The sequence below is a fragment of the Mustela erminea genome, chromosome 5, assembly GCF_009829155.1.
Source record: "Mustela erminea isolate mMusErm1 chromosome 5, mMusErm1.Pri, whole genome shotgun sequence".
NCBI lineage: Eukaryota > Metazoa > Chordata > Mammalia > Carnivora > Mustelidae > Mustela > Mustela erminea.
In genome coordinates, this window is record NC_045618.1 from 96,049,035 (window position 1) to 96,065,528 (window position 16,494).

Genomic DNA, 16,494 nt, shown 5'->3' on the forward strand with positions numbered 1-16,494 from the left:
AGTGAAATTTACAATGCGTTGGAAAACTGGCTGGTTAAAGGTATGATTTGTCCTCAGGTAGCTCAAAATCATTTTTACAGGTTTTCGTTTTTTTGTAAAAGTGTTTTTAATCTTGGTAAAATAATAAAATAATATTTCACAATTTGCACAGAGTCTGACTAAAGGGCAGAGGCATATTACCTTCAGTGTTTAGAATAAAGCCAGATTTTTCAGGCCCAGTTCCGCTGTAGAGTTTGTGCACACTGCAATCACAAACATTTTCTTGCTCCCTCTAAAGCTAGGGCCAATTTCATTTCAAATGGAGGTTAGAGTAAAAAAAAACCACTCTTGTGTTTTACCACCTTCTGCGCTAAGTATTATCTCAACAACCTTTTGCTCTGGTTGACCCATATAATAACCTGGAAGAAAAAAGTGTTGCTCCCATGTCTGGTCTCAATGGAAGTTATTTTCTAATGGACAATAAGCCGAAAGGCCATGGCTGTCTAGGAGGTCAAACAACAAATATCTCGTCTGCATGGGCTTACGCAGCAGCTCCGGTCCTTTCTTCTTCAGAAGCGGCTTTTGTGGTCTTGCCTGTAATTTGCACATTTAGGCTCTGTAGTTTGTTTATAAAATAGTTTTACACAAACCACTCTTAGCAGTGCAAGCTTCTGAGTTGAAAATTATTCAGGCTTGTTTCATTGAAGGCACTTGGTTTCCATGGCAATTTATAAAAGATGGTGGTTTGGTTTCTTCATTGGAACAGATGACTTAGTTTGGGTGTTCAAGTGGCCGCAAGCAAACTCCGATAAGCCTGTGTAATATGTAAGCCCAGGTTTACCATCCTGGATAGTAATGCATGCAAAAAGAGACAGCATACAGTTATCTAGCTTAGCCATGGGAGGAAAACAAATAATAACAATAAAGATGGGATGGGGACAGGTGGGGAGGAGCACGAATGTTTTAAATAATTCTGAGTTCGGGTTATTTTTAAGGAACGGTAACAACCAAAGGTAAAAGGGCCTACATTTATTTAATTCTCTACGTAAAACCTTCTTGAAAGGAAAATAAATGCCAGCTCTTCACGTACCCTGTTTACAGTGAGGTTTTTGTTGGCAGGCCATTAGGTTTCCATGGTAACAAGCAAACTATTCATTTGAAACAAAACCAGCCATGACTTTGTGCTTTGACAAGGATTTCTATAGCTTTTTTTTTTTTTTTTTTTTCCAGAGTTCAACCAGATGACCAGATGATGCTGTAATCTTTTTAGCCACAAAAGCACCTGAAGGTCTCTTCTCTACTCAGGTCAAGATTATCTTTTATATGTAGTTTGGAATAAGTTATACTTCCATGATGTCTTTTTATCCCCAGTGCTTTAAAAAATTCGTTTTTATTATTTTATTTTTGAGTCAGTAGTCAGTGGAGGAATCTTTGGTAGTTTGTTTTTTCAATGTCCATTTACAAAGACTCTTTCTTCATGCCAGTGCCTGGTGAATCTTTTATAGCCTCTGCCAGGATAAGGTCACCTTCGAGGACTTAAGATAGAGATGAGGACGATGACCGGAAAAAGCCATAGATGTACTAAAATTCCAACAGCACCATCAACAGAATCTAAAGACAAGGAAAATAAATGCCAAGAAACAAACAAAAAAAAAGAATAAATATTCTATGTAGCTACCAATACAACTTTGGTGAACTAATAAAACAACAGTAGTATGTGGAAAATATTTTTGGAAAATACTTTTTTGTTTGTTTTATTAGTCTATTTCCAAGACATGTGAAAAGGAAAATAAAGGTGTTGTTAGAAAAGTAGAAATATATTTAAGTTGATATGATACGCTTGAGAACTTGTCCAGAAGGTATTTGTCTAAGTTTTTGGCTGAACTCAACCTCAGAGTCCTTCTAGCCACATGGAAGTATGCACACATAAGAAATTGTTAGAAATCCTAAGAGGTCTTTTTTTCCCCCAAAGCTTCCAAAAATGATTAAGATTAAAGGCTGAGAGAAAAACTACTTTCTATGAAAACTAGGAAGGGATTGTTAGGGGTAGAAAATCAGCCACCATAAACAGTGGATTATATATGCTTAGGTCAGTCCTGTATCTATAAATTGAGTAAATAATTATCTATTCAATGTGAGTTTTAGAATCAGTCCATTTAAAAAAATCTGTTCCACGATTCTGCCTTAAGATTCCTATCATAATTGGTGTTTCAAATAAAGTTTTATGTCCAAGTGATACGTTGTAGAATATATGCGTTGCCCAGGAGGGCTAACATGAGCAAGTTCCATAATTCAGTCATCTGGCTTAAGTTACAAAATGGCTCTCACCTAGGAGAGAGGTAGATTTTGGACACAACAGACAAGCGCAGCTTTTAATAGTGTGGGCTGTGGTACTGCCTGAGAAGGTTTGGGAACCAGAGCACTCAAGAAGAGGCTTTTGACTGCCAGGCTGGTTTGTACTTAGAAATTAACATTAATTTAATATTCACCAAACAATGTTTGTCACAGTGAGCTTAGCAAATGCTAGTTAAGTAGATACAGGTGTAACAGGATACTTTCTCATACCAAAGAAAATGTTTCTGTTTAATAGGGTTGCTTCTTCTGATTTACAAAGGCTGAATAAAAATACCTCCAATATGTACAGATATATCTTATTTAAAAAGCCACACATTTCTCTGACTTTAGAAGAGAAGATACCTGATTTTGAAAGTGTTGTATTTTTGTAACAGTAAAGTCCGTTGGGGTTTGCATCCTCATTTCACTGTTGCTACTCTTACCACTTCTGTTTTCTCCATGAGGGAGAATGTTCTCTCTTGCTTTCCTCATTTGGAAAGTTTAATTCAATGTTTTGAATTTAATTTATAATAACTTTCGGTGATCAAATTATCCAAATGTATCCAAATTATCCATGGATAATACTGAGGTTATCCAAATTATCCAAGTTTCTATGTAAGATAGTAACCACCTTCAGTTACTAGAATGTTACTGTGACTGATAATATGTTATGAAATTCAAAAGAAATCTCATTCTCCTCCAAGGAGAATGCATGCTTTTCTGTGCATTTTGCAAATCTACTTCATTTGGATACTGCTACTGGTTTTCTAAAGCAAAATTAGCCAGACACAGGGAGAAATTTTTACTGAATCTGTTACTCAGAATGCTAAGTGTAATGACAAGGAGGTGAAGACTATGAGCAAAGTGACTCATTGTTATAAACAATCTTAGTTTTTGTCTTTTTACAATGCTTAAAAATGGAGTCAGTTCAGTTTGTATGAGCAATCACTGGGTAGTTGCAGAAATTTAACTTTCAACATCTAGACTAATATAATTTCTCATTAAATACACTCAAACCAACAAAGACTCTGATTTGCTCTAGACTTAACAAAATGGATTTTCATGCTCCTTTTATACATACTAAATAATTGATGAGTTATTTGTGTAAATTTAGCTTGATCGATATCCCTTTATATAAACACAGAAGTAAAGATTCCAGATGGGCCTATGAAAATACTTCAACTGGAGGAAATTTTAAAAGACATGATTTTAGTTTTTCAACTGTACATGAATAATATGGAGATGAAGATTTTAAGAAGGAGCTCAATACATAATTCTGAAGTTTTTGCATTATTTATAATTTTTTAATTTATGTCTCTGATTCAAAACATTTTTGTGGTGACAAAATAAAATCTGAAGATATTATTAAACTATAATATTCAAACCACAGTAAAAAAATGAAACCAAATTACTAAACAAGATTGTGATGCACATAGAAGAATTATACCAGAATACCAGAAAAAAAAAATGGGCTGAATTATTACATAGACCTAAGCCAAAATTACTTTTGTCTTATCTTAGGTCAAATATACATACCATCAAATTTAATACTTTGTTTTAAAAAAATCTTCAAAATTTTAGTGTCTCACATATAAGGAATTTCTAAATTTACAAACCAAATATAAATGAGTTTTAAAAATTAGACCATTTTAGTTTAATAGTTATTATGTTACTTTAATATCACATCAAACCAGTCCAGGAATAGACACTTACTCTTAGTCGTTAGGTCTTGTTTTGCACATTCTCCTTCTGCAATTGACACATCATCAATGGCAATGTCACCTTCTATGCCAGGACCTCGAATACCTTCAAAAATGAGCTATAAATATGAATGAAACAAACCTAAATGTCTATCTTTGATTTGTAGATGGATTTTATTGAGAAATCGAGGAGCCAAACCTAAAACTGACAGCAATTCTGACATTTATTATCAATGGTCTTTAAAAATGTTACTTACAAAAAACATAAATGTTCTTAACAAAACCAGTGACAGGATATTCCTTGCTTACTATTAGTTTTTCACATCAAAAGCTCTGTGTTGATTTTCAAACGAAACAAAAACTACCACTACTACAAACCCCAGCACTTTTTGTTTTCAGGGGTAAGGAAAAAGGTTTATTTGAACAGTACTTCTCTAAAATAGATGTCCTCCAATTTTGTCTAACACGTAACACTGGTTTTCTAGAAATATTTTCTGGAATGAATCAGTTCTGCGTTCTTTACAACAGTATTATGGTTACTGAAGCTCAGAACAAGGGATTACCATCTTTATGAAATTTGTTTACTCTCTTGCAAAAATGTGAATAACTTTCTCACATTCCTATACGTTATATCTATGATTTCACTTTTGACATTCTACCTTTAAGAACTGAAGATATTTATGGGTTTACCTATGTTGAGTATTTAATGACAGACCTTTGAATTTCAACAGTGATTGACATTGAGGTTTAATACATCAAAGTTGAAAGAATAGCTAGCTGAATGAAATCACTCTCCTATTATTACTAAATTCTGAATACAGTGACAAATAAGGACAATTAGCAAATTTTTATTATTTCATTTTTACAGAAATAAGACTGTTTTAAAATTTTCTCTCTAACCCCACAATTATTCCTTGCTTCTAGCAAAACCTTTTAATCTTTTTGATATGAAAAAGCAACTATGCATTTAGTGATTATATTCACAAACATTTCTACATGCCAAAATGAAATATCTAGTTTGATCTTTCCAAGGAAAAATTAGCTTAATGAAAAGGTGTTTCAACATCAAACTGATGTGTGCATTTTTATACAATTTCTAGCCTTGTTTCGTTGCAACAAATTAGAGGGAAAGTCTATTTTTATCGATGCCAAAATCTTTGGTTTTGTTTTTGCCTTTGAAAGTATCTTGATATGGTTCATTAAAGGCAAGTTTGTGGTGATTTTCAGAAAACTTGGGCTACCTTTGAGAAGTTCATCTGTTGTTCTCTGATGTACTATATTAATTTTATCGACTGAGATTTCTAAGTGATAAGCAGAAGCATTAGTTATCAACTTTTGTACTGAGTCCCTTTTCCACACTCGAATATAATCCACATGAGTAAGAATAATTTTCACGATTTGATAGGAGAAAAAGGTTCAGAGAAATTTTTATTTTTATGTTTAACTTGTGTAGAAAGAGTTTCCTCCTTACCTATGTTGAGATAAATAAGTTAATAAAGAATTGTCCAAAGCTATTTCTTTGAAAAACATCCAAAATGTCATGCATCACTGAAGCCAAAACAAAATGGCAGACCAGAATTAAAATATGGTATAGAACCAAGTTAGTGGTATACAGATTCTCAGTCCTCAGAATCAGCAATGAAGCATTACTTTGGCTGCCTGAAAATAATGACTTGCATTTGACATAGGGTGGTGTTTTTGAAAGTTATCTGGAAAGTGGCTAAAAAAATCCTCAGAGGACTGTTTTAATCACAAGGTCCTCAAAGTGAGAATTAAAAATACCAAAATCAATGGTATAAAAATCCAAAAGCACTGACATCAGAAAGGGGGAAGTCACTTTAGTGACTGTGGAATATTACACATTATGGATATCACATAATTTATTTAACTAGCACCCTACTGATATTGGTAGACATTTAAATTATTTTCGCCTATTCTGGACAAGACTGAGATTAATGCATTCTATTTTTTATTTTATTATTTTTAAGTAGGATCCATGCCCAGTGGCGAGTCCAACATGGGGCTCCAACTCACAAACCTGAGATCAAGACGTGAGCTGAGATCGAGAGTCAGATGTTTAACAGACTGAGCCACCCAGGTGTCCCAGGATGAATGCATTTTAAAAACATTAATATACACACTTTTTAAGAACACACAGCTCTTTAAGGTCATCATAAATTGCCCCTATCAGCACTATTGCCTTTTTCCTACCCATGGGTTTTTTAGTCATTGGGTATTTTTGTTTTGTTTTATTTTGATATGTGCTGCTTACCTGGTCGAGAATCAATGTTAGAGTAAATCAATGGTTATTCCCACCCCCTTCTTAGTTTCAGTCATGTGATGCTGAGTCTTCTCTCCTGAAGATAACAACATGAATGGAGTGTTATCTTGGAGAAAGTCAGAAATCACAGATTCATGATGATATGCATCCATAAAATCCAACATGCTCCACGTTGGCCCCATGGCTAATACTTAACTGAATAAAAGTGGAGTGCTAGCATCTCAATTCTTTGTTTTTTGCAGGTACTAAAAGAATCGAATGGAGTAAATCATAGATTTCTGCCTTCCAGTCAGGTTTTAGGTCTGGACTGAAGCAGGAATGGGAATGTACTAAGAGAATTTTGTTTGGTAAAGAGGAAACCTCTTTGGTCATCAAGAGTTTTAATTTTAAAAGATGGTGTGGGAGGGAAAGGTTGTAAGCACTGCTTGTAGAAGGCAGTAAATTTGGGGTGTGCAATGCAGTCACAGCAAAGAAGGGGACTGAATTTCTTTGTGTGGAAAGTGAGGTGTTGGGGAGAAGACTAATAAGGGTAGGTTAGAATGTTCTGCACCTGCTCACACTTGAAATTCAAACAGATGAAACTGAAGTCATAATCTTTTCATTGGGAAGGATGTTGGAAAAACGGGTTAGGAGTACATGGATTTTCCATCTTAGTTATGTAGAGGTGAATAGGTGATAAAATTATCCACCCAAGTATTTTCTTCTAATTTAAAGCTCACAATTATTCTCACTTAGCAAGTTCTAGTCACCTGGAGGTAGGTGGCAATATAAAAAAGATGGGGCTGTTTTAAAAGTGAAAACTAAAATGTATAATTCATCAAAATCATTTCTGAATTTTTCAAAGTTCCTTGCCCTGGAATAATGCTGCTATTGCTCAAAATACTTCAGAATTTCTTTCAATGACTTTAAAGTATTAATCACTCCTACTTTTCCCATTAACTTCCTTCAACCTCCCTTCCTTCCACCTCCCTGTGCAGGTGAGACCTAGGTTTGTGTTTAAACACAGGTCAGACCTGGGTCGGTGCTAAAAACAGAGTCCTGAAGCAGAGAGGTTGTGAAGGACACTGACACCCTTCTTTTGTGGTAGGACTGAGAGGAAGTGCTGGAGAGCCTTCTGTGGTAAGTGTCAGAGTAGACTGATTGATGCAATTTAATGTGTTTGCTTCCTCCCTACAATATGTTGACTGGTGTAGCTGGCGGAACAACAAAAATACAAATCAACGAAAGTCAAATTTTCATGTGTTCAGAGGACTGCCTAGATCTAGAACATTCTCTTATATGAATACTTCATCCCTTGTGGATCCTGAATGAGTTAAGGAGTAGTAATAATACTTGGCTGATTTGTGAGTCTATTATTTACATTTATCAGCGCAACTATGGATAATATAGTTTGTCACTGAGTAAAGCAACTGAATTACTTTCTGTATAAGCATAGCAGGTGTTTTATTTATCATGTGTGGAAATAAATCAGATGTTTTATATATTGTGTGTGGAAATAAATCAGAACTATATTAGTTACTAGTAGGATAATAAAAATAATTTCTGACAATTAGTCTCTTGGGATGGTTATATAATTAGTGTTTTTAATGTTTATTTGTGATTTTGTGATAATAGGGAATCCAATCCAATGGGCCAGAGGAGTATCGTAGTCCTCCTCAGGGTCCTCTTTGAACAGGAAGAAAAAGATCCTGTGTGGGATATTTGTTTCCTTTTAATTTCCATTGCAGTTTTGCTCTTACAAAGATTTTTTTTTTTTTAAATTCCTACCGACTCTCACAAAGAGATCCTTATTGCATTGTTCTTTTTATGTTCTGAACTCCAACTATATCTTTGAATTATTATAACAACATTTTATAGACTCTAATACTCTCATAAGTGGCTTCTGGACTAAGACTTAGAGAGATACCTTTTCCTGTATATTGTTTTTGATTGTAAAGTAGGTAATTAAAATAAAATGCATACATATTCCATTTAAACAATGTACCTTGGCCAAACTTTCCAGTTTTATATATAAACACTATATATATATATATATATATATATATATATATATATATATATAAACTTTCCAGTGTTTATAAAAATACTTGGTGACAACATTGACATACCACCTTACATCAGTTAGAATGGCCAGAATTAGCAAGATAGGAAACAACGTGTGTTGGAGAGGATGTGGAGAAAGGGGAACCCTTTTACACTGTTGGTGGGAATGCAAGTTGGTGCAGCCACTTTGGAGAACAGTGTGGAGATTCCTCAAGAAATTAAAAATAGAGCTTCCCTATGACCCTGCAATTGTACTACTGGGTATTTACCCCAAAGATTCAGATGTAGTGAAAGAAGGGCCATTTGTACCCCACTGTTTATAGTAGCAATGGCCACAGTCGCCAAACTGTGAAAAGAGCCAAGACGCCCTTCAACGGACGATTGGATAAGGAAGATGTGGCCATATACACTATGGAGTATTATGCCTCCATCAGAAAGGATGAATACCCAACTTTTGTAGCAACATGGACGGAACTGGAAGAGATTATGCTGAGTGAAATAAGTCAAGCAGAGAGAGTCAATTATCATATGATTTCACTTATTTGCGGAGCATAACACATAACATGGAGGACATGGGGAGATGGAGAGGAGAAGGGAGTTGAGGGAAATTGGAAGGGGAGGTGAACCATGAGAGTCTATGGACTCTGAAAAACAATCTGAGGGTTTTGAAGGGGCGGGGGGGGGGTGGGAGGTTGGGGGAGCCAGGTGGTGGGTATTAAGGAGGGCATGTATTGCATAGAGCACTGGGTGTGGTGCAAAAACAATGAATACTGTTACACTGAAAAGAAATTAAAAAAAAAAAAAGAAATGTAGTCCATAGAAAATGTCTAACATGAGCACAAAGTAATCTCAATAAGGAAGTTTATTTTATCACTGTTGGCAATAGGAGAGGGTGTAAATATGATACAGTCTACAGCTGAGGGATGGATAAATTATATTTATAAAATGCTACACTGCCTTGTATTTAAAATAAACTATATAGGGGCACCTGGGTGGCTCAGTGGGTTAAAGCCTCTGCCTTCGTCTTAGGTCATGATCCCAGCGCCCTGGGATCAAGCCTGGCATCAGGCTCTCTGCACAGCAGGGAGCCTGCTTCCCTTCCTCTCTCTCTGCCTGCCTTTCTGCCTACTTGTATATCTGTCAAATGAATAAATAAAATCTTAAAAAAAATTTTAAAAAACTATATAAACTATAAAAAAAATACTTGGTGACAAACATCTTTCAGTCATAAAAAGGGGAAACTATAACAGTTTGTTATGATATTTCTAAACTTGGAAGCTGTAGTCTGTATGCAATGAAAAAAAAAACCCCTGAATTTTATTCATTTAGAAAAGAAATGCTCTCTAGTTTAATAGGTTAAGTTTTGTCATAATTTTATGAAGAACTGCCATGATTCTGATTACTATTACATTAAGGGATAAAACTATGTTCCTTTCCTCTGCAGTACTTCTGAAATGCATCTGGTTTAATTGCCATGAAGAAGAAATTAATGGCATCTAGACACTTGGGAAGAAAATGTTAAAGTTTAGGTTTTCTAAAAAGGGGGAAGGAGGCTCAATTTATGGAAAACCTGTTTTTTACACATTATCGCACTGATATTATTTAAGTGTTTTCCCTTAACTAAAATGACAAGTTTAAAATTCTATATGTTTTCACAGTGTGTGCTTGCAATTCCGCAAACTTAGTATGTAGGAAATACTGCATGATCGGAAAATTAACTGTTGGTGGGTATATTCAAATGGGAAGTTAATAAAATGTGTGTGGATTTGTATTAGTACAATGACACTACAGAAAATTAGTTTAACCCATTGACTGGCAATTTCTTACATATGTTATAGTGATTTAAATCTTATAGACGTCAGTATAGAGATAGAGATGATGCTATAAAACCTGTGTTCTGATATAGATTTCTCAGGAAGGAAGGAAGAGCTCCATGCTATACTAATGAGGGAAAGTAGATGGGGGGAGTCAGAGAATACAGTGCACTTCTGATGTGTCTTCAGCATTAATGATGCCTTCTGTAAATGTTCAGAGCATATTTTCTTCAAGATAAGAGAAATATTGCATCTGATTATTACTGTTAAGGCAAGCAGAGTCTAAGGAGGGAATCTGAAAACTGAGAGAGTACATCACTTGGAAAAAGCTCGGATACAGATAAAGTTGAAAATAGCTATTAACATTGGAAAATGTTTCTAATGGTTACTTTAGGAGCCACTGCCAAGTCTATATAATGGCCCTGGAATTTGGCTTAGAATGCCAGATATATATCTACATGAACATGTGGTATCTAGTAAGGAGGACAATATATTCCAGATTATTATTAATATTAGAGAGACAAGCATGAGGGCGGCATAATGCAATAACAGAACTAAAATCTGTTTCCAACCCTTATTTAATGTTAAGGATTTAGGTGATTTAAGATACTGTCTCAACATCATTTTGAAATCTTTAAATGAGGACATTAGAGAAGATTTCCAGAATTTCTTTCACCTAAAACAAAGAAAACATAAAGACTGTATTTGATATCTCAAAATGTCTCTATATTTTTCCCCTAGAAAGCATTTGGAATATACTACAAAAAGAAATAAAGCAGGGCCCCTGGGTGTCTCAGTCAGGTAAGTGCCTGCCTTCAGTCAAGTCATGATCTCGGGATCCTGGGATCCAGGCCAGCATGGGCTCCCTGCTCAGCAGGGAGTCTGCTTCTCCCTCTTCCTCTCCTTCCGCTTCTGCCCCTGACTCGTGCTTTCTCTCCCTCTCTCAAATAAATAAATAAAATCTTAAAAAATAAAAAAAAAGCATTAAAGAGGATGGTTAAATATTTTTCTTGGTGTAAGGTATGTTATAAGTAACATTCTAAAATAACACTCAATTTTGTTTTTTTGGAAATTTTGCTATAATCTTTCCAAATCCTGTAAAAAATATTTGGATCACAAACAACACTGAACACGCTATATTAATTCTTGACAAAGAGCCCCAAAGGGAATTTCAGTAGGATAAAACTTCTATTTACCCTGAGAAGTACTACACAATTTTATTTTCAGCTAAGCAAACTAATTGGACACACTCAAACAAAGGACTTTGCAAGTGGTTGTGTTTTAAAGGGCTTATAAATCAAAATAATTTAAATGCATGCAACCCCAAACAAATAAAACCACCTAAGTGTCAGTGCAGCAGAGGCTCAAAATCACTTATATCTCATTTAAAATTCCAAGAGGTAGGAGATCTCCTTTCCACTTGAAGTAAAGACATTCTACAATGCCACAAAGCTACATTTGAGTAATATTAAAACTTCTCAAAACCTAATTTATATGCTAATATATTCTGTACAGTTTTTACTGTGCTTTCCTGGTATCACATACCAAAGCAAGCATTTTTGAAAAGCTCGACAGTTTACAAATGATTTTTGACTAAAAAATGCTTTGTCAGAAAAAAGTTCAAAACAACAAAAATCTCAAAACTAAAACAAAATAAAAGCAAAATATGGGGTAGGCTGATGTAGTTGTGTTTCATGTTTCCTTAAAAATCAAGACTTAGGAAATAACAGAAAGTCTTTAGATAACAGACCTAGTGTCAAAGAATAAAAGAACATAGGAATCCAAAGTAAAAATATGACTTTATTTATCTTATTTTTGACAGGTAATTTAAATAGCTTAATTTAAATTAAGCTATTTAAATACTTAATACTATTTAATACTAATACTTATTTAATACTAAATTAATATTAATTTAATACTAAATTAAATACTATTTAATACTAATACTATCTAATACTAAATACTTAAGCTATTTACAATACTTCATTAAAAACTGATACTTTTTAAACAATAAAAAAAAAAAACCCAGAAAACAAAAACCCAAACTGCTCCTCTTCGATTTGCTTCCAACCAAGACAGATTGAACAGGAACCAGATCTATCCTTCCATCTGAAACAACCAAATAACTGGACAAAATATATGAAACAATAAACATCAGGTAATGAAGAACAATGATCAATGAGTGATGGGAATCAGAAAGGTGAGCCCCATGGTGCCCTATACAGAATTGATAGATGATGGTGCAAGCAGAAGATAGAGCTTGGTAGAAAATCTCGGAGGAGTTGGAGTGGAGGAGAGTTTAAGGACTCTGAGGCAGCTAGAGTGTGCAGGGTAGAATACAAGCAAGGACAGAGCTGCAGAGATCATCAGAGGGTCTCCCTAAAGTATTTAGCAACTACTGATCAGGACATGAATGTGCAGTAGTTACTACACAAGAACTGGGAAAAAATCAGAGAGATGCACTAAAGTAAAAGTACCCAGCCCACACGAGGGTTGGAAAGCCTCATAATTCATGGGGCATTGGACAGAGTACTCAGAAGACTCTTGCCTTGGTAGTGAGAAATAATTAGCCCTATATGAAACACTGCTTCTGTCTCTCCTAACAAAGCTTAAAAGCAAGACCAAAAAATGATTAAATTGTCTCCAAATAACTACATCCCAAACAAGTTCAAAAATATTTACAGAAATATAAAAATGACCAGCAAATTTTGCATTTTATAAAACCATAAGAATTTTAGCTATCAAAGTAAAATTCCAAGTGTCTGACACCCAATCAGATTACCAGACATGCAGAGAAGCAGAAAAATAACTTGTAATGAGGAGAAAAAAAAAATCAGTCAAAACCAAGCAAGAAGTGACACAGATGTTAGCATTAGTGGGCAGTGATATTAAAACACCTATTACAGGGGCGCCTGGGTGGCTCAGTGGATTAAAGCCTCTGCCTTTGGCTTGGGTTATGATCCCAGAGTCCTGGGATTGAGCCCCATATCTGGCTCTCTGCTCAGCAGGAAGCCTGCTTCCCCCTCTCTCTCTGCCTGCCTCTCCGCCTACTTGTGATCTCTGTCAAATAAATAAATAAAATCTTTAAAAAATATATTTTAATAAAAAAAAACACCTATTATAACCGGGTTTCATATACTCAAAACATTAACTAGAGACGTGGAAAATATTTTTTCAAAAACTCAAGTTGAACGCACAGGGATGAAAAGTACAATGGTTGAGATACAAAATACACTGAATGTGACTGAAGGCAGATTAGGCATTGCAGAAGAAATGATTAGTGAATGTGAAGACAGAATAGAAACTATACAAAATGAAACACAAGTAAAAATAACACTAAAAAAGCATTAATCAGCTATATAACACCTCATATGCATGCACATGAATAAGGGGTCTTACATACATACTAAGGTGTTGGACTGGAGCCTCAAAGGAGAAGAGGAGGAACTAAAAATATTTGAAGAAACATTAACCAGACAATGCTTAAATTTAATAGAAACTATAAACTCACAGATCCAAGATCAATGAACCACAAGCACATGAAAAATGAAGAAAATGACATAAAAGCTTGTCACAGTTAAACTGCTCAAAACCAATGATAAAGAGAAAATCTTAAAAGCAACTGGTCACATTACATATAGAAGGATAAATATGAGTTTCAGCAGATGTATTCTTAGAAATGATGCAAACAAAAGGACAGGAGAACATCTTTAAAGTTTGAAAGGAAAAACCAGAATACTACACTCAGAGAGAGGAAATAACCCAAAAAAATGAAGGTGAGATAGACTTTTTCAGAAGTACAAAAGGTGAAAAGAATTCATGTTTAGCAGACCCATACTACAATAAATGTTAAAAGAAGTCCTTCGAGCAAAATAAAATTGATACCAGATGGAAATATGCATCTACAAAAAGGAACAAAAAGCACTAGAAATGATAACTACTTTGAGCACCAACTATGCAAACCCAGTCTGATTTCTCAGTTGGAATGAGGGGAAGGATTATAGTGAAGAGAGTTCTCCAAGGTTTGGCCTATTATGAAAAAGCTTTATTTATTTAAACACCATTGAACATCTGCTTTAAACATTCTTACAAATTTATTTTTTGTGAGTTTAATATGTAAGTCCCTGAGGCTACAGAAAATTTGTTGTCATTCGTAGTTGTAAAAATGTTCCACTCTGAATTTACACTGACCACATCCTTCCTGGTAACAAAAGACTAATTCAGGTCCTGAAATCCCTTCTTTAAATCAACACTATTGGTATCAAAACACAGGGGAGTAAGATGGGCCAAATAACAAAGAAAAGCAATTCCTTTCTATAAGATTGTAATCTCAAACTTAGAGCTGACCCACTGCCTCTCATTTCTTTCCTCTATGAAACCCCGTCAATGTTCCCCTTCTGGATTCTCTCTGTTGTGACATCCTGAATGCAGAAACATTCCCTTGCAAGAACAAAACGAACAAAATAAAATTAATGCTTTTTCTATGAAAAAATATAGAATAAAATAACTTTACAGAAATATATTAATTTAATATCTGCTTGTAGGTCATTCTATTAATTGAGTAGTGAATCATTTTTTAAAGATTTTATTTATTTATTTATTTATTTGAGAGAGAGAATGAGAGAGCGCATGAGCAGCAGAGAGAGAAGCAGACTCATGGCTGAGTGGGCGGCCTGACATGGGGCTCGATCCCAGGATTCTGGGATCATGACCTGAGCAGAAGGCAGATGCTTAACCGAATGAGCCACCCAGGTGCAGTGTAGTGAATAATTTTAGTTCAGGTGCTGGTTTCCTAATTTCCTTACTACCTTATGCAAATCTCTCAAGAACAGATACTCTCTGCAATGACCAGCCCACTGGACTCAGCTTGCTTTACTATTTGAGTATTATGGTCTTTAAATTCTGTGGGCACCAAACTTTCCTGATCTCCTTCTCTTTAACACTAAAACATACTGAAAAATACTACTTAGGATTGAGCTCTTTTCCCATAGTTCATATTACTGGTTAGTGTTCTGTATGATTCCATCATTTAATCACTGTTCACAAATGTACACTTTCCTTTGGAAATATCAACCACTTCCACATTTCTAGGTAGCACATACACTCCGATGACTCACGAATGTCCGTGTCCCCAAAGCTTCAGATCAACATATACAACAACCTCCACATTTTTAAAAGGATATTCCATAGGCCTCTTATCAACATGTCCAAAACAGAAGTAATCATATTTATCCCTGAAGTTTGTCTCTTTTCCTCTTTGTTATGTAAGGTAATGTGTACCGCAAGCATTACCCCAGATTCCCTAGTTAGAGACTTTTAAGTAATTTATGGCTGCTTCCCAAATTTCTAACATAACAACAACAAAAAATGTTCTGCTGGTTTTTACACCTAAGGGTATCTTGAAATCATCCTTTTTTCTTTATACCACTTCCTTAGTTTGTCCCTTCAACACATTTTATGTGAACTTTACAGGTCCTAACTGGTTTGTCAATCCAGTTTTACCTCTTTGAGCCAGCAGCATGACCACTGTCCCCTGTCATCCCCAGAGCAAAATCTTCCAATGACCTCCCCCATTACCCAAGCACCATGGGTTCCTTAACCTCAGCTCACTCCAGTCTGATTTCTCTTTATGTACCAAATTGCAGATAAAAGTTTTTCTGTTTCTCAGGCAAATCCTATGTACATCAGTGTCTGTTTACTCTAATCTCTGCTCCAGTATTAATATTAGCTCTTTCTCTGCTTTGCAATCCCCCTCCTTGGCTCTAGTTTCACAAGTTTTACTTGACTTTCTTCTATACTCTTTTCATTGGTTGGGTGTGCTCAGAACCTTGTGTACACCTCTATTACTGCAATGTTTACAGTATGCAATGTAAGTGTTTATGTGTATATTTCTACCAATCTGAAGTAAACAATCATTTTTAGATCTTCAACCTAGCAATGTTCCTGGCACACAGGAGTAGCTCAAAAATTTATTGAACTGTTAATTATGGTAATAAGTGATTGTCTTGAAAGTGCTCAATTATTAAATTGATGTCTATGGCAATAAAGGACTATCCTGAACAGAACAGTAATAGAACTATTGTTTTAAGTACTTATTTTGTGTGTGTGTGTGTGTGTGTGTATGTCTTGAAGTACACTGAAGAAATTGATGGTAGAAAAAAACACCCAACCTGAGTATATAAAATACACATACTATATATAGCTAATAAAATCACTAAAATCACATTATTTTCTCTACTGAAATAGTTTTGTGAAATATTGTCTCAAGCCATACTAGCCATTTTTTAGTCATTAAAATTTCTATTATATATTTGTAACTAACTTTCTTAATTCAGTTTACACT

The 16,494-nt window shown here is 34.9% G+C and overlaps 1 protein-coding gene across 1 annotated transcript in view; it reads right to left on the bottom strand.

Annotated features, from left to right (window-relative positions):
- Window positions 1-1,185: 1,185 nt before the first annotated feature.
- Window positions 1,186-16,494, bottom strand: part of MDGA2 (MAM domain containing glycosylphosphatidylinositol anchor 2) — an 863,714-nt gene continuing 848,405 nt past the window's right edge. Inside the window, exons 16-17 of the mRNA XM_032344142.1 lie at window positions 4,027-4,132; window positions 1,186-1,590 (exon numbers count right to left, since the gene is read on the bottom strand). Of these exons, the coding sequence (XP_032200033.1) occupies window positions 1,502-1,590; window positions 4,027-4,132 (195 nt within the window). The 3' untranslated portion in view covers window positions 1,186-1,501. The remainder of the gene's footprint in view (window positions 1,591-4,026; window positions 4,133-16,494) is intronic.